General features: G+C 52.6%; 2 protein-coding genes across 3 annotated transcripts in view; one reads left to right on the forward strand and one right to left on the reverse strand.

Annotated features, from left to right (window-relative positions):
- The window catches only part of FAM32A (family with sequence similarity 32 member A), a 238,875-nt gene that overhangs the window by 103,825 nt on the left and 116,411 nt on the right, over positions 1 to 18,639 (forward strand). The window lies entirely within an intron of this gene.
- Positions 7,119 to 8,421, reverse strand: LOC104569461 (E3 ubiquitin-protein ligase RNF13-like). The gene is made up of 2 exons (XM_088527185.1): positions 7,666 to 8,421; positions 7,119 to 7,593 (listed from the first exon to the last, which is right to left on the reverse strand). The coding sequence occupies exons 1-2, from the start codon at positions 8,214 to 8,216 to the stop codon at positions 7,119 to 7,121; spliced, it is 1,026 nt and encodes a 341-aa protein (XP_088383311.1). The 5' UTR covers positions 8,217 to 8,421.

The raw sequence follows: 18,639 nt of genomic DNA on the forward strand, positions 1-18,639 counted from the left end.
AGGCCTGTGGCTCCAAGGGACTCGCCTTAACTCCTTCCTGCTCCCATGTCCCTTTTTGCAGCTAGGGAAGGGCTTTGAGGGGGTAATACCAAGCAGAAGATGCTCCTCGGAGCCTCCTCCATCTGCCAGGGCAGGCACCACGGTTGGTGCAAGGCTTAGAGCCCCTTCCAGGCTTGCCAAGCTGGACACACTGCCCGGACCTGCGCCCAGGGCCCCGTGCGGTGACGGCCGTGGCTTGGGGACATTGCTCTGGAAGGGAAGAAACACCCCGGGGGGCTGGGGAAGTGACACTATCCTGAGAGCAGAGGCATCAAAACAAACAGCATCCCCCTGAAGAGCAAATACACAACTTAAAATTGTTTTCTTCTTTGTTTCTTTTAATCGAGAACAAGCAGGGAGAGTTGAAGTAGCTGGGAGTGTTATAAATGATGACATGTCTTTGAACTAGCAGCTGGGTGAATGTCTCATCCCACACTGTCTATGTTCATGCTCCCCTGTCATCTGCTTATGAGGGCTAATAGAGATAAAACAATCCGAGGATGGATTTCCAGGCGGAACAGTTCTGCCAGGTGTGTCATCTTAATGCTGCAGCGAGGGACTTAAAGGAAAAAGAGGCCACAGTGCCAAAATCAATCTGCTGGAGTTGATGGAGTTATGCCCGGGGTAAACCTGAGGCCTGGGGAAGCAGGAAATGGTTGGTTTGACCTCGTGTGCAAGGGAACTTGCTGTCATCAGAGCCTCAGGAATCCCTCTTGCAAAGAGCATGAAAAATGCATGGCTTGTGTCAGCGCGGGCTCCAACGGAGCGCTCGGAGCGCCGGTGGTCTGGGCTGGCTGGAAGGGCTGTGACCACAGAAACAGCGTTTGTGTTGAGCGTCTCGGGCCTTTTTAAAGACTTGAATAAATGTTTATACAATGATGCTCCTCAGGCAGCGTGCACCTGCTCTAATTAAAAGTAATTTGTTCGTGGAGCTTATTCCTGCAGTGGGAATCCCAGCTTCTGGTGCAGACACTGGCCTCTAATCGCTGTCCAGTTCTGCCCTGCACCTTCTGTCCTTTCCCCAGGAGCTCCCTAAATAATCCTTAGGGCCACGCTGGGAAGGACTTTAGGGAGATTCAGTAAAACCACCTGGCCATAAACCTTGGCAGGAGGAGTTAAGGCTGGAAGAACAACTTGATTGTTACTTTTGGCAGTTCAGAAAATAGTTGAGTGATGAGAGAGGAAGGTCTATCTCTACCACGCTGAAAAATCCTGCACCCTGGCTTGGGTCCTGGTCACCAACAGGCAACAAATCTGCTCCTCAAATCTGCTTGGCAAATTCCCTGGGAGCTACTAGGGATGCTCAGCCCTGGGGTGAGCCGGGTGGTGCTGGTTGGGCTGTGACCCCTGAGCAAGGCAATGGGTTCAAACCAGACGCCTGGGAAAAGGGAATGCAAAGAGGGAATAGGTGGAAGGGCCATAAAAGCAAAGCGAGGCCCCGCGTGACGCCTGGCTCTGCAGAGCGAGAGCCAAAGCCCAGGTGAGCAGGGGTGACGCTTTGGCCTTGCTGTTCGTGGCATTGCTACGTAGCCTACAGCTTTCCTGGAAAGGTCACGTTAAGATGAAGGTTTTTATATTTATATTTCATTGATCAAAATGAATGCATCTCGTATGCTAATTAAATGCATGTCATTCAGCCAGTGCTATTGCCAGGGTTATTTCTCTTGCTCCAGTGACAAATACAGCTGATTAAATCAACAGTCTTGCTTATATCCATTTTTTTCTCCACCCTGTGCTTAAAGGAGAGCAAAATCAAGCTGATTCTGGAAAGGGTTTTCAAATCCAATGGGAACGCGAGTGGAGCCCCTCTCCAAGCCGCAGGACCCTGGTGTGGCCCTTGGTGGAAGATCCAATGGGCTGGATGCGGCTCTGCAAGTGCTTTTTCCCCCCTTTCCTTGATCAAAATCTTTGCCTTGAGCCTCGCGCTATTCTGCCTCTAGTCTCACTATTTAATTTTTACCTTTAGTAGAAAAAACCTTTTTCCCTTTAGAATCACTTGGCCCCAAATTGTTAAGGGCTGTTTAGGTGGGAGATGCTTTCCAAGATCCACGATGCCCAGGCAGCAAGAGGAATGTCCCTTCTCCCCGGTGCTACCATGGTATGTGGCCGTGGGGAGGCTTTACCTTGTCGGTGTATGATAAAGTCTCTCTAGATCCAGCCTCTCTGGTCTCAACAAGGGAGAGATTTGTGGAGGGAATGGTTTTTGGGTCAGGGAAGGAGTCTTGTACCTGCTCACACACCAACTCTTTAAGGAAGGTTTGGAATCAATCTTGGTGATTAAGTGAGAGAACAAGTAGCTTGAAGCCTCGGGGACTTTGCAGTCTGCTCAGGTCTTGGTGCGGCTAAAATGGGGAGAGCAGGATCTTTATTTTCCAAGCATATTTGAAAGGGAAAAGTACCAAAGAGCAGAATGATTCTGACACAGACATGGAGGAGGGTGTGATTTCTTCTCCCAGGGAAAAAGCAATGGGAGCAACTAGAGGAGAGGTGACTTGCTCCTGGTTTCCTTGGCTTGGGGCTGCATTTCCATCGGATTACCCAAGGTGTGGGTCACCCATGGAGTGGGTTTTGCTGCTGTTCGGGTCTGGTGTTGCCAGCTGTAAGCATCTGTGCTGCAGCACACTAATGTGTGAAATCTAAGGCTGTGCATGAGCCCAGAGCTGCTAGAGTAGAAGAGGATTTGGTGAGTCAAGCTACTTTTTTTTTTTTTTTAAGCACTGATCCCATTTCCTTGTATTCTTAAGTAGTTTCAATCCATCTTACTGCATTACAGCGACTGTGTTGATTGTTCTACTGTAGTGAGTAATAACAAGCTGTACTCTCCAGATTACCCTGGAGAACTGGATTCCTGGCTTAGCTGTGCCATGCTGCTTGCATGCAAAGGCACATTGGGGTAACTTGATTTGTTCCAGGGCATACAAAGCTCTCTGGGAACAGGGGAGAGAAAGGGGAGCAGCAGGAAGTGTGGGAAAGGCAGGCAGGGATAAAGCAGAGCAAGAAGGGATAGGGAATGGGTGGCTATAGGGAAGATACTTTCTCGCTCCAAGGGAGACCCCAGTAATTTCTACCTTGCAAGAATTTTTTCCTGCAATATGACTGTGTGGGAGGAAGTCAGCAGAGCCCTAGCAAGGAAGAGCTCTGTGCATGTTGCAGCCTTTGGGTAGCAGAGGCTCCTGGCCCTTTGGACAGGTGGACTCCGTCCTTCCCTCCATCTTTCCCAGGTGGATTTTGGAGATCAAAGGTAAAGCTCCTGCTGCTCTAATGCTGTTGATGCCAGCGGAGCTGTGCCGTGGGGAAGTTGGCTTGCTTTTTGTTATAGTGGGTATTAAACTTGAGTCTTCAGGGCTGAAATTCCTGCCTTGGCCTGCACTAGATCTGTAGATCACTTAAAGCTCACTTACGCCCTCAAAGTAGTTCCTTAAGTGTTGTTGCTGAGGCTTAGTGCTGGCTCTGCATGGGGAGAGCGTTGTCGCTGCTGGAAAGCTGCCCTTAGGCCACACATGGGGTATTCAGCCACCCTAATTGCTCCTGGTGATCTATAATGTTGATGTTCTGGTGGTTGGGCCCAATAGTTCCCTGTGCCGGGTCATCAGCTGCTTCCCTCTGGGTCACAGTCTGGTGACTCTCCCAGCAATACACTGAGCTGTTTGTGAACAAGAAAGCCAGCAATAAAATGTGCAAGAAACTGCAAAGAACCCCCTGACAAATGAGATCTGTAAGTCATTCTTGGAGACCATGCCGGAACCTGGTTATTGCTTAATAGAGTGTGTGCAGCGGAGCTCGGTTTATGGGGGCAGCAGCTCGCGACGGGGAGGAGGGTTCCTGGAGCTCCGTTAAGGCCCATGGTTTTGAGCACGTCCAAAGGCTCCTGTAGACACTCCCAGTGCGGGGCGACGAGGGGAGATTTGGCCCATGGGGGTTGCACTGGGGCTTCGTCTCTTCTCGAGGTGGTGGCTCTGCTCAGAAGTGTTCGTGTGGGCTCGGCCTCACCCTTCTTGGTGAGACCTTCCCATAGGTTCTTCAGGGGCCTGGCTGCTCCTCCAAGCTGTCCCTGGCAGGATCCAGGACAACATTCCCCTTACCCCCCCCCGCCTTTCCCAGCCTTTTGTGGCATCCGAATCAAACTGCAAATGCTGATTCCCTTCGAGCTGAGCCGTGGGCCTTGCCATGGGCAGAGCTCCGCTGCCCTTCGCTGCTCTCCATCCACAACCCAGCTGCATTGCTGCCCGCGGGACAGCAGAGCCCTGCGCTGGGCAGGATATACAGCCCCAGCGAGGGCTGCACGGTCAACCGGGGCGCAGACCTCTCTCCTCTTTCCTCTGGTGCATCGTCTGCTGCAGTTTATTTTAAAGGCTGGGATAGTGCTACCTCCGGAGAAGTTAATAATCCTCATCGAGGCTGCAAGGGCTCCGTGTCCCACCCTGGCAATAAGCTAACCTTGCTCTGTTAGGAGGGCCATTAATGCTGATGGAGGGCAGCAGATCTGACAGCTGCAGGGCTGCAGGTCAGGTTCTCGGTGCCTCACTTCGCAGACGCTCAGTGCAATAGGCTTTGATATCATTAAACAGAGAGGAGCTTGTCTCTTTCTTACCCAGATCCTGTTCCCTTTTTTCCTCTCCTTTTTAAATTAAGGCAATGTGGTGTTGCATTGTAAGAAGGGTCTATTTTTCTACTGACCCAGTTCAGTGAGAGCCTGTCTAGAGCATGTACTGGTTTTGAAGACTGAAAGGGTTTCCTAGGTATTAAGGGCACTATGATCAGCTCATCCCACCTCGTGTATAATGCAGGCTGCTCTCTTCCCTTTTATCCCCTTCCCCTTGAGGACCTGGGGTCCCTTTCCCAACAAGGAGCCAGGGGAACTTCAGGTCTGGCCGCTCTGGGATGTTCAGGAGTCGGTGACAAGGATGTGGCATCTGCCCAGCTTAGCTAAGCTAGTCCCATCCCTCTGTCTTGGTGACAGTGGCCTCCAGAAGGCAGCTGAGGGCACCTAAGTGAACATCCTGCTGCTAAGCACCCTGTGAAGGACCCATCTCCCTCCCCGCTGCAGAGGTGACGTGAGGCTCCCGGGAGGCCGTGCGCCCTGCGGAGAAGCGCCGTTTTCCTGGGAACTGGCCTAAATCATTTTTCCCCATTTGTTGCACAAATGAAATGAAACAGCCCAGTCTGAGAACTAGCAGAAAGAGCTGTTTCCATCAAATCCTTGGAGATGCTGTCATGTTTCATTCCAAGAGAAATTGGTTTGAAACCTCTCTGCTGGAGAAGAAGAAAAACAAAACAAAAAATCTGAAACTCCAGTTTTCTGCTTTGCTCCCACCTGAAGCTTCCCGGGTTTCCCTGGGGCAGGAGCGAGGAATCCAGGTCCAGCTCATTTCTGGACATCACACATTTATGTATTTTTCCAGCACTAAAATAACTGCACTATCACTGAGCATACTTTGAAGATAGCAGAGCAGTCGGCTGCTCGCTGTTTGAGCTGCTGCTGGTATTTTCAAAAGTCACCAGGATTTCTGGGTTTTGGAGAACACGCTTTTCAGATCTAAGACCTGATGTTTTCAGACAGCATTATCTAAACTCCTGGTGCTTCAAGAGTCTTAACGCAGCTACTCAAAAGCAAAATGCTCCAAGGCACTAGCCTTATTTGCTGGTCATAGTTGTGTTTTCTTGCTTCATGGTCGTAATAGAGTGATCTGCTGACAGCCCACTTCTTGGATACTGCTCATAAGAAATAGGATTTTTATGTTTAGAGGAAAGCCTTTGATCTGGGAATTTAGCCTTTGTGCAGCTGTGGAGGTTGGTCTTGGTCACAGTGTGTTAGAGCGGTTCACTTTCTTAGTTTTTGGCATGAAGTATTTAGTGAAGACTTGCTATGCCTCTCTTACGTGAGATTAAATGCTATCGTGGCTCTGAGTGTTTCCAGCTACTGCAGCCCCATATGTGGTTTGAGACTTGGCCAGATGCCCCGTCCCCGGTGGGCCCTGGAGCCATCGGCACGAGTCCGGGGAGGCTGTGCTGATTTCTGCTCGTGCTGTTTTCAGCAGAAATGGAAATGCATTGAGAGGCTACCCCAAAGATACCCAGTGCACCTAGGGAAGAGGTGCAGATCTGTTTGCATCATGTTAGTACATAAATCCAGCTCCCCTTAAGGTGCTTAGGCACATTTGGATAATGACCTGGAACGACCTAGGTAGCAGGAGGTTACATGTACCTGTCATGTCAGCGTCTGCGAGCACGCACGACGGCCAGCCAGCAGGCAGGAGCAGCCAATTACTCTGTGCTCAGAAGCCGTTTGCTTTTTTTTCTATGTACTCAGCTCCACAAAGTGAATCCTGCTGCAAAGACCTCGGCCTCCCACCGGCATCACCTCCTGTCTGAAGGAATAGCGTCTAAAGTGCCCTCAATATTTCCAGCGCGGTTTTGCTGCCTGTGCAGTTAAAGGCCACTCTGTCCTCTGCAGGAAGGTGCACGGAGGCAGCCCGTATATTGGGGACAGCGAGTGGCTGTCGGCAGCGCTGGGTGACGACACCTGGGCATCTCCCCCAGCCCTGGTGCTGCTTTACTGCTGCTTCAGCTTCGTGTTTCAATATGCCGTGGTTTTTTACCTCTCTGTGCTGGGGCTTATGCTAGGGAATGGTTTCTGCTAGCTAAGATGCATGGGGGTTATTTCTCACCTGGGATTTCTGGGCATTCCCCTTGGATCTTGCTGGAAAGCAAGTTTCAGTGTGTGCATCTGCACAGGCACAGGTGTTTTGGGAGGGAACTGAGGAAGCAACCTGGCAGATGTAACCAAATCCGTGTGATTATCAACTGTTCTTAAATCTCCTCCCTTTTTTCTCCTGTCTGCCTCTCCCTGTTGGTTTGGCCAAAGGAGTATTTGATATTGGCAGCTGAAATGTTATGATTTCATGTATTTTTCCCTTTTTAATTTTTTTTTATTTTTTCATTTTTTATTGTGGAGACCAGAGGAAGGAAGCCAAAACTGCACTGTTAATCGTTTCCCCATAAAAGCTAACCTGGACTGAGAGCTGAGGCAAAGCACGGGGAAGTTTGCCTTGGTTTAACGTTGACACGGTCCCATCAGCTCAAATGCTGCTGTTCTCCAGGTCTTCAAAGCCTTCCTCTTCCCCTGTGCTTGCGTAGTCGTCTTTCTCCCCCTCTACGTACTCATCCCCATGCCCTTCTCTGAATGCCCCGTCCTCGTGGTTCTGCTCCTCCTCCTCTTCCTCCTCATTCAAGCCCTCACCAGCGTGCTCCGGTGGGTTATTCCTTAGGTCCAGGTGGACGCATTGCCCATGGGGGTTCACCTGCTGCTTGCAGAAGGGACACGTCTTCTTCCCGGGCTGGGTGTAGAGCCAGGTGTCAATGCAGGCGCAGTGGTAGGCGTGCGAGCAGGGCAGGATCTTCAGCTGGTCTCCTTCCTCGTACTCTGCCATGCAGATGACGCAGGTTTCGTATTTGTCTCCCCGCTGGTAGGTGCGGACCGTTATCCGATGGGCTTTCTTGTACCAGCTCATGCCGATCACGAGCGTGAGAGCGGCGATGATCATGTTGACCATGCTGAATCCCAACTCCTGTGCGATGCAGTTCAGGATGTAGTAAGAGGGGTATTTCATCAGGAGTAGCCAGTACTGCCAAGTCGTGTCCCATAAAATTTTAGCAGCATCTTGACAAGGATTGAAATAGTGTTTGGGCGGTATAAGGCTGATGCAGGCCCCTTTCTCGTAATGCAAAATCCTTTGCAAGTGGAGGAAGACTGATTCTCCAGTGAAGAGCGATGGTATCTCAATCTGCTCGTGGGTTCCTGTGTCATCAGGCATCATGTTAATCAGCTTCTCTGAATCCACGTTGTACACAACAGCAGCTTGGTATCCAGCCTGCTGGGCATGAAGGACCTTCTCAACAAAGGAGCAGCCCAACCCCTCGATGAGTGCAATAAATATCTCAGAGGTGTTATGGGTTGCTGGAGGATGCTCTATGGCATGGCAAGCTTTTGGTGGTGTCGCCCTGATCATATATCCTGTCAGTCCTTCCGCTGGGAGCGGTGGCCCAAAGCACGCGGGCAGGGCTTTGTAAGCAATGCACTTGGAGTTGTGGTTGTAAACCACATGGCTGAAGGTTTCTGCAACAGCAGTGTCGTAGAAGGTGGCAACGGCACAGAGAAGATGAAGCAGAAGACTCATGCTGAACGCTGGTGAGTAGCTTTCAATACGGAGTTTGGAGATGGTCCCAAAGGAAGAGTGTAAGAGGCAATCACAGAGGAATCATCCCATTTAGGTGTTACCACCATGTCATGACCTGGAGCAGCAGCAGAATCGAGATCAAACCCTGCTCTGCCCTGCAGGCGTCTGCAGTAGCTTTTCAGTTCACCATCCTGGTGTGGAAGGTCCCAGGATGCTGCCCATCTCCAGCTCATTGTCCCCCGCTGCCAAGCAACGCTCTTGCATCACATCTGCACATCTGTGACATCACTTGGTGACCCTTTCCCAAGGCTGGATTCTGGTAGCATTGCTGCCAACCTGCTTAGCTCCTTTTTTCCCTTTCTTTGGTCCGCTCCGTGCTTGTGGCTTCTCTTTTACCTCCCTTCAGCCAATATTTCCTTCCTCATGGGTAGCTATTGTGGTGAGAAAGTTGAGAAAGGAGTGAAAAGCATTGGGCACGAGTGTTGCCCCTCTCTCCCAGAGTGGTGGTCATCAGCAAAGCTCCCATCTACCAGGCAGTTCCTGACTCGGAAATGGTGACTTCTCGGAGCCTGGAGGAACAGCAGCCCAATGGGGAGGCAATAGCTCTCCTGGTTGTCGGAACAAACTAGCTCCGGATACGTGGTGAACCCAGGGCACTTCCAAACCACAAATCCCCAAAAACCTGTACCTTTTAACAAACAACCCTTTTGGTTTAACGATCCACATGGGAGTAGCCCCATGGTTCCCAGTGCAGTTGTGTTGGACTCGTAGTTAAAAAAAATCACTTGTATGCTAGGCAACTGATTTGTTACTAGCCCCCTTGGGCTCTGCTGGAGACAGATTTCACTGGGAAAAGAGCTACAGAAAATGTCAGCAGACAGTGTGTGTGTGTGTATCGGAGACTCCCAGCAGCTGTGATTTCAAATCGATTTTATTTTCCCTCATCTAAGGAGTTTTACACTTGCAGGGAGACATTTTGATGCATTTAAAAACAAAACCAAGCCTTCCGAGGGAGCGAGCTAAATGCTTCCTGGCAGAGAAGGCGCCGATAAAGGAAATGGTGGTACATCAGGAGGACTTTTTGAGAGTGTATTTTTGGCTTATCTTAATGCTGCTTGTGATGGCATCTGTCACCCTAGTGTTGCCCAGCTTCCTTGGTTTGAAGGTTTGTCTTGTCTGTGCCAGACTGTCCTGAAGACCCCTCCAGCCCCAGGCCACATGCATTGCAGCCAGCACTGTATTCCTTCCTGCTCTGCCCTTGTGTTTGTGAGTTAAATACATTGCAGATGCTCCTGGACGTACTCTTGACCCATTTTCTCTGGAGTCCCTGCAATCTACTTCATTGGAATAATTGCAATTTATTTAAATGTCAACAAGGCACACGTGGGAGACAGCAGTTGTGTGCAAGAGCAGAGCAATTACAGGGAATGGGGTCCCATTTTCCTGCTTGAACAAAGATCCAAGCTAGAAAGCAAAATATCATTTACCTCTATTAACTGATCCCTTGCTTCGCCACCCCTGAAATCCCTATGTTCCTTTATACTCCTTATTTGGGGCTATCACTTAGTGCAGCAGTGGGCACGTAAAACCAGCTCCTGCTTTTATTCCACAGCAGTCTCCTCTATCCAGAGGAATTTAGTGTTAATTTAGCCCTGTGTAATTGCCTGCAGAATCCAGTCCTGGTCCTGCTGAAGCAGTTCAAACTAAGATGCAGAAGGACTGACTCAGGTGGACGTTGTTGCAACTCCAGCAGAACATGTATTACTGGCCTCTGCTCCAGCATTGATTTAACTTGCAATAAGTCTGTACAGCTTTTCTTTTTTTTTTTTTTTTTTTCTTTTCCTTCCCTTGGAGGTTTTTGCAGCTTGAAGAGCAGCCCGAGAGGGCTATGATGTGAGTTTGTAAATACTAGCCCTTGTCCTCTCTGTATCAGGTCTGTGGGCAGTGGGCATTGCACAGGTTCTGCTGTGAACAGCCAAAGGCCAGGAGTGGAGAAAGCAAGAGCGGGGGTTAAATGCTTTGCTTGAGGCATCTTGGCAGGTGTTCCTAGCTCAGAAAACCCCCTTCAAAAAGGCATGCTGCTCCTTCGGGGTCATGCTGTAGGATTAGTGAGGACCAGGCTACTGAATTACCAGGGATTATCTGGGAAAGATGATCTGGGGCCATCTAGTGACCTTCCAGTGCAAACCTCTGTGCTCCCAGTGCTCCCAGTTGTTCTTGCTGCAGCCCTGGGGGCACTTCTGCTCCCTCCTGCTGCCCGAGCAAGGCCCGGCTCTGCAGGGAAGCAGCCCTGTGCCCTGTAAGCAACCGCAGACGTTTTCTCCTTCTAGAAGCTGCTTTAGGAACTGATGCATGTAACCATCTCCTTTCATCTAGGATCAAAGGACCGTGTTTTTATGGAATAGATAGCTGAAACAATTGGAGCTACAGCCCAAAACGCGAGCCAGATAGCTGAGAAAGAGCTGCGTATGCGGAGAGGTTTTGTGCAGTGCTGTTTGAGTGTGCGCGGATGAGAGGAAGCGAGAGCAGATGCAGGCAAATTGCTGAAGGTGCTCGAGAGCACCAGAGCCAGCACTAAGGGGAGAGGGATGGAGAGCCGGTCCGGGGAGCCCTGCCGCGTGCTCCATCCCCCTCGGCCTGGTGCCTGCCCAGGTGTTCGGCCTGGATTTCCCAAGGGTCTGGGCAATCCCTCCTCTGTGTTATTACTAAGTACGAGCATGATAATCTGGGCTCTAGTGCATACAGCAGATTATAAAGCATTTATGGACCTGCTACAAAGTACCCATAATCTGCTAGCGCCTACAATTAAAGTCAGTTGAGCAAATCTGGGCCATTGCAACTTTGCCCATTGCTGGAAATGGGCTCCAGCTGCTTGCCATGCAAGCAAGGGAGACATATTTTATGGGACACTGGGGCGGGAAATATCTTGCCTTTTCCAGCTTTGGCAAAATGCCTGGTAAACCTTAGGCACCAAGCAAAAATGTCCTCTGTGTGGCTTTGTGTGTGTGAAAATCTGAATATGGAGGAAAGTGTTTTATCGGCCTAAATGCTATGCAAGAAGTTACTTGGTAACTGGTACTGAGCCTGTTCATGGAGGCTTGGGAGGGAGAGGAGGAAGAGCAAGGACAGCAACAGACTTGGCAGCCCCTAGTCCATGTTACTGCCTGGGGCTCCATGGTTGTGGCCCTTCTGGTTGGAAACCAGCCTGGATTGGATGAGCAACCCAAAACGGGAGAGCCAAGGATGTGTGCTCAAGTGTTTTGTTTGTCCTTTCAGGCTTTATTCCCTGCTCCTTCATTTCCAAGTGTTTTGATCTGGCCGCACTCGATGCTTCCCGAGAGACTGGAGCTAGAGTAGTGGTGAGGATGGAGAAGGGAGCGCAGTGGTGATGAAGGAGGGAGTCTTGATTTGCCAGGAGGAAGATGGGGATGAGTCTTCACGGTTATTCCCACAGGCCATGGTGTCCCCCTCGCTTCTCCAGGCGGGTGTGTGGGCCAGGGCGGAGGGGGACCAGCGCCACGGCGGTGACGCGCCGCAGGCAGAGCGGGCACGTCTTGCCGCGGGGCTGCGCGCAGTGCCACAGGTCGATGCACTTGCCGTGGTAGGTGTGGGAGCAGGAGAGGATCTTGAGCGCCTGACCCCACTCGAAGGCGCCCAAGCAGATGGCACACTCGGCGCTGCCCGTGGCCGGCCACCGCTCCTCGCGCGGCCGCCGGTAACTTCTCAAGCACCGCGTGACCAGCTGGACGTTGGCTGCGAGGGCGAGCAGGACGCTGGCCACCTTGCAGGCGGGCAGGACGAGGCCACGGTAGAGGAGCTCCAGGAGCGGCCGCAGGCGCTCGTGGCCACCTTGGCGCGCGCTGCCCTGAGCGCCCGTCACCGAGGAGGGCACCTGCGGGCGGGCGGCAGCGGTGCCTCCTTCAGCCCCACCGCTCCTCCTCTGCAGCCTGGCAGCCTCCAAACCCCGCACTGTGTCCCCCAGGCCCCATGGGTGCCAGCGGGTGAGCGCCGAGGTGGCACCCAGAGCTGACCCTGCCCCGTGAGGGAGCGGTGGCCCTGGGGCCATAGCGAGGGCTGGACTGCCGGGCTCGGTGCCGTTGGTGCCAGCGCTGCCTTCCCGCTGCAGGCACAGGAGCGCGGACACCACGTGGAAAGGGGCCGGGAGCAGGTGCCGCATGACGGCTGGGACCCTCAGCAGGGCTGCGGGGCCTCTGAGGTGGCCGGGATGGTGGTGACACCTCCGTGCCCACCCGCCGCCTTCCGGAAGTTTCTCCATGGTGAGGCCAGGGGGTGGCTGCGTCCCTGCCCTTTCCTCCGCCATCCTTCCCTGCTTCTCTTTCCCCCTTTCTTCCCGTTTTTCCTCTTGCTCTCCATGGCCTCGCAGCAAGGAGCTTGCCAGCCTCAAAATGGCGCCTCCCTTGTGAGGGCAGAGCTGCCTGTGCCCCTTGCTCTGCCACAGCCACCTGCCTCCCCGCACCATGGCTGCCCCGCCGCCCCCATCCTCCGCTTTCCCATTGCTTTCTCTCCCAAATTTCCGCAGGGTTTTTGCTCCCCTGGGAGGGCAGTGCTGAGTGCCCCCATTGCCACCCGTGCCTGTGTCTTCCTCCTGTCCTGGTCGCCCTTCCCCAGCCACGCTGGGCAATACAGGCTGTTATTACTGCTGGCAGCCGAGCAACCAGCGCGGCTCCGGGAATGCCGCGAGATGGAAGGAAGCTGCTTAAGGCCGGAGGAAAACAGGAGCAGAAAACAATCGCCGCTCCGCAGGGAAGCAGGGAGGGAGGGAGAGAGGACGGACGGAGTTTAGCTCCTGCAAGTCACTCCTGAGGGGTGACAGGACCCGGGTTTGGGGACTGCTGGGCTGCAGGGCCGAGTCTGGCGCAGCTCAGCATGGCCGGGTGTCCCCTGCAAGGGCCATGGCTCCTGGACAGGGATCCCAGCAGCGGAGCGGCCCTACTGACTTATCCGGTGTGTGCCCGGCCACAGCCCCGCGGGGCAGCGCCGACCTGTGCAAGGGCCTGCAAATCCGTCCTGCACGAGCTGTCTGGTTCATCTCCCCAGCAGCTCGTCCTGGACGAGGAGCTGGGAGCTGCCGTGGGGTGGCAAAGCAGGAGACGCAGGCTCAGAGCCAGCAGGAGCGCTAAGTTGTCATCGTTGTGCACCTCCTGCGGTACCAAATGGGCTGGGACTTCCCTGCCTGCTGGGAATGGCCTGAGGAGCTTTTCCCCTCGCAGAGGGGACTATACAGCTCCAGAAAGGAGTTAAGAATGCAGAACGAGGAGGTTGGAAATGAGGATGCTGCTGGAGGAGAAGGAAAGAGTAAGCTCAGAGGGAAGGAGTGTTGCCTGAGACCAGCAGCGATGCTCGAGGATCTGTAGGGATGTGGCCACCAGACAGATAAAGTGGGAAATTCAGGGAATTCTTCCTGCTTGCCGGCATTGCCAGTGCTGATGGTGCCAATGGCCGGTGTTGTGTCTTCTGCTTGCGTGATGAACCAGGAACCCACCTGGCTCTGCAGATGCTCAGCTCCATGGACTCCTCTGTTGTTTTCAATTTGGTGTTTCCTAGGCCTGGTGAGCTCATAGGTGTTGACCAAGAGAAGTAAAGATTTACAGCTTTCCTGACCATGGGGACAACAGGATTAGAGCCGTTCTGCTTTCTGAGTGGATCTTTTGTGCAGGATAAGACTTCACGTTTCAGTCTCAGGTATCACCCCTGTCCTCGGGAGAGGGTGTTTGAAAAGCAGAAGCAGCAATGAACTTTCTTGAATTTTATGGTAGACACAAAGAGGTTGACTTCTGCTCATACACTTGGAGGGGATTTTAGGTTGCACAGTAACAGGGTCTAGGCTATTACATTTTTCTTTATTTCTTCTGCTCTTAGTCTCGCCTGCATCCTGCCTCACCTAAGATGAACAGCAGATCATGCACTGTTATATTAAGATGATTTTTAAAATATAATAAACTAGTTATACAAGCTTTTCTAGTCTAGGGCATAAAACAACCTCTTCCTATGTAGGGCTAAGAAAACACCTGTATTAAATCAGGTATTTATTTTGAACACTTTGTTGTCAGGGCTGAGGGCCTAGGAACATCTGTTGAGGAGCGCGTGAACAGCACGGTGGGGCAGTGCTGTCTTCCCTCAACACATCTGTATGTGAAAGGGAACATCTGCCCGAGCTGGAGGTGCGACAGCGAGCTGGGGTCGTTTTGTCTGTGGGCACACATCTGTCAATGTTCTCCTCCCTCCATTTAGCTGGTGCTCGTGGGCAAGGTGCACGCAGTAACGGAGCACTTTATATGTTTCACCCGGTGCCGAAGTGCAAGCCGGTTGGAGTGGACTGCCCTGAACTTGCTCTTCTAGCTGGAAACTTGCTTTTATAGCTGCATCCTCTCGAGGCAAAGAAACCCTGACGCACTGATAGCAAACGTAACCTGGCACGAGTCAGCTCATGCCTTTGGATGCCCTGAGTGCTTGTTATCACACCAGGGGATCTGTGAGCCTGGCCTGAGGTAAGGAGGAGCTGAAGCTCCCGGTTGTTTCTCTAGCAACACTTTCTTTTGGCAAGTAGAAGTAGCTCTAGATTGCAGAGCGAAGAGACAGGCTGCAAACATTTGTTCGAGAGGCCCTGAGATATCTCAAAGGGTTCCTAGATTTGCCAAGGGAAGATACCCTGTCTCTCCTGCTCTTACAGGATAAGGGGATTTAAAAACAGCTAGAAAGGAACAAACAGCGAGGCATGTGCACAATATATGTGTGTCTGTGTGTGTATATACATATATTTTAAGTCTTTTCTATCATGCAAAATCAACACGCTTTTCAGCAAGGCTTGTTCTGGGCTAATTCTGCTGCTCACGAGCTCCGGGGAGGGAGCACCGCAAGGGCCCGCGGAGTCAAGGCAGAGGTTTGAGGATATCGGCCTGGCAGGGATCGGCCATCGCGGTGCCGCTGCAGCAACGAGCCCCTGGGGAGGGACGCGGGGACAGGAGGTGGCGCAGACCCTACACACGATAACGGGGCTCCGACCGGCGATAACGGGGCTCCGACGCGCGATAACGCGATTCCGACCGGCGATAACGCGGCTCCAACGCGCTCGGAACCGCAGCACAAGGCCCAGCCTGTGCCGGCTCCTCTCCCCGCTCCTCCTCTTTCCGCACGGGCCGGAACGGGTCGCTCCGCGCGGCCTCCCTTGCAGCGCCGCGTGCCGCGCGCCGGCATTTGCAGTCTGTGCGCGCTGCCTTCATTAGCAGAGGTCCATCTCCTCCCCTTTACCGTTTCACCCGCTGCTGTTGATTAAGTTTCTCTTTGCAGCTCTTCCAGGAAGCCAGGGGCCTGTTGTTTTGGAGATAGCCTTAATTTGTTTACTTGTGCATATGTTCTGTCTTGTATGATGATGCTTCGCAGCTGGTCTCGAGCAGCCTACGGCACAGGAGAAGCAGCAGGTTAAGCTAAACCAAAGGAAGTCGCTGCTAACTGGCCTGACATGCTAATCCAAGCGGAGGCACCCCGCAATTGATGTGGTAAAGCGTGTTGCCATATTGTTTTAGATAGCATCTTTACATTTATTGCTGGTTTCCATCACAATATGGGCATGATGATGGTTTGTTTGTGCAGAATACCAGTTAAGCGTGGAGATTTAAAGATAAAAGGCTCCCTGCCTCTGTTCTTGCTATGCAAATGCTCTGAGAAAGGCAGGGGATCAGGGATGAGGTTTGTGAAGTTCCTGCTGGATGGGGTGTTCGGCCGTGTCCTGGAGCACCTGGCTGCAGAAGCGCTGTCTGCCTGGGATGCTTGGGAGCAGGGAAAAGGGATGGACAGGGCCCGGCACCCAGCGGGATGCAGCGGGGAGGAGACCCATGCGAACACCAGACCTCGTTCCCTAGCGTCTTGCTCCACATTTCATTGCTTCAGGGCTGCTGGCGCCGTGAGCTGCAGCTCCTATGGGCATTTACGGTTGGACTCGATGATCTTGAAGGTCTTTTCCAACCATAGTGACCCTCTGATCCTACGCCATACATATGCACCCCTGAAGCTTGCACCCTGCTAGCATGGTGCTGGGATGCCTCCTTCCCACTTGTGTTGCACGTAGGGATCCTGCCCCAGGCCCCTTTGGAGGCCACATCTGCCCTCCACTCACCAAGATTGCAAAATATTGGTGCAATCCCTGCCCTGGGCTCGGGGAGATGGAAAAAGGCAGCTCCTTCCGTGTTGCTTTCTTGCCCCTAAACCCTGCAGAATCTGGCCCTGCCACAGAGGGGAAAAAAATCATTAGGATGTTTTACTGCCATTGTAAAGCTGCTACTTCTCTCCCCCCACCAGTCCTTTAAAAAAAAATCCTTGCTTAATTTGCCAGCTTGCAAATGGCTCCTAAATAACACAGTTGTCTTTGGCTCGATCGATCAAAGGGCTCTGCCTGCGAGAACGGCGACACGTTGCCCTCTCGGATTAGCTTTGTTTCACAGAAATTGGATGCTTTTTTGTTTGTTTGTTTGGGTTTTTTGTCAAATGATTCCTTCTCCAGGTTGAGGCTGAGCCAGATAACTGTATGCAAAGAATCGATACATTGCAGAACCGATAGAAAATTAGCCAGGTTTAATAAACTTCATGCATGGCTTCCTATTGTAGCTGTATATCAAAAGGAAAATAAATATATTGACTGGATCTGCTTACAATAGCATCCATAAGTCACACTGTGAAATAAGGCAATTGTTCAAATGGGCATGTGAGGCCGTGCTGATTAGGGCAGGAAGGGATCATGCTCAGGACACCTGGGTCCTGCTCTTACTGATTTGCTGCATGACCTTGAAAGTCAGGCCAAATTTTCAGATATTTCTGTGAAGTTTGTTTTGCCTCTTGTTTTTTGGAGCCTTGGGATACTGAGGATTCCTTAAGTAGCTCCATGTTCTGCCCCGCTCCCCTGGTACCCAGGGGAGGTGCTGGGACCTGCTGGTGCTCCGTTCCTCTGAGATGACCATGGTATTCCCAGGCTCATGTTTTCATCATGACTCTGTTCCTTGGCAGCTCCTCTGCAGCTGGGGGGTGTCACTGCTCATGTGTCACCTAGAGCTGCTGGGGCTCATAGCCAGTAAGTGCTCTGAGATCCTCTGCTGCAAACCAATAGAGAAGCAGTGCTAGGTAGGACAAAAAACTGTTGACAGGGAGACACCACATCCCATTTGCTAGTGCTCAAAACCATTCCAATCTCAGGTGATTTGGCTTTTGCACCTGCATCTAAATGCTTTGTATTTTCAGTTTTAGGTGGAAATTGTCACTCCCAACTGTCCTTTGGCAACGACTCCTGCGGGACGTCCCGGCTGCTCCGTGGCTGCTCCGTCTATCCGCAGCGGAGCAGCGCTGGCGCGTGGACGAACGCGGTTTGAACCCGCTGCTCTTCACCCCGTGCCCAGCTGCCCGCGAGGCGCCTGGCACGGGCAGGGCTGATGGCAGAGCTGGCACTGCTGCCACTGCGGCCAGATGGCATCGCCGCCAAGGGCGGCCGCGGCGGCCGGCGCGTGCGGGTGCCGGGGGCTGCGGGAGCAGATGCGCTGCCTCGTTGAGATGCATCTGAGCGAGAGGCCGAGGCCGGGGATGGAGCTGGGTCAGCTGCTGGCTCCGTGCTGGGAAGAAATTGGTCGTCCCTGCGTGAGAAAGGATGTCCCCAGGCCTCAAACTCGCTGCTTGCTCCTTGGGATTGGTGGGAAAGGGCTGGTTGACTCCTCCGGGATTGATGCTCTTGATGTGTCCGGGTAGCCCTGGAGGCAGAATCGCTGCTTCAACGCAAGTAAGTGCCACCTCGCCAGGGAGTTCTGCAAATGCTTCACGCTGCGAATGACACATTGGTGCAGCCTGGGAGCGACCGGCCGGGAGCAGGGAATCCTGCAGCCTTGGGAGTCTGTAATAACCCCCTTGCATCTCTCGCCTTGTTCCTGACCCTACTGCAGCCTTTTCCTGCTGGTTTTCCCACACATCAGCAGCTGGTGGAAGTCAACACAGCTCCTAAAACCACAGCAGAGCCAGGAGAGGTTTTGGGGATGGGGGATCCCACCCTGTTTTAATTCCTGAGCTGTGGCCATCTCTGCAACTCCTCGAATGCAAGTGGTGCCTCCGCCGCTGCAATGTGAGCACATTTCCAGCCATGCAGCTGTAACGGGAAAATAAATGGGGGGGATGAACAAGTCAGGGGTGGGTGTTATTGGTGGGGATGCTGAGCGTATAACAAAATTTATCACTTAAGCAACCTTGAAGCGGCTCTCCTTGCAACGGAGCCGCTGCGTTGGCACCGCGGTGGGCAGCGAGGGAAGAGGGCTCTGCTAATGTGATGCTGTTAAGTATTTTCCTGCTGTCATTCATCATGCAGCTAACCCTGAAGCTGCGCTTCAAAACAGGCCCGTTCCCCTCCTCTCTGCTGCAGCCTCCATCACCTCCA

This window comes from Tinamus guttatus, unplaced genomic scaffold, assembly GCF_059628265.1.
Source record: "Tinamus guttatus ecotype Peru unplaced genomic scaffold, ASM5962826v1 Tinamus_guttatus_pri_ptg000261l, whole genome shotgun sequence".
NCBI classification, from domain to species: Eukaryota; Metazoa; Chordata; class Aves; order Tinamiformes; family Tinamidae; genus Tinamus; species Tinamus guttatus.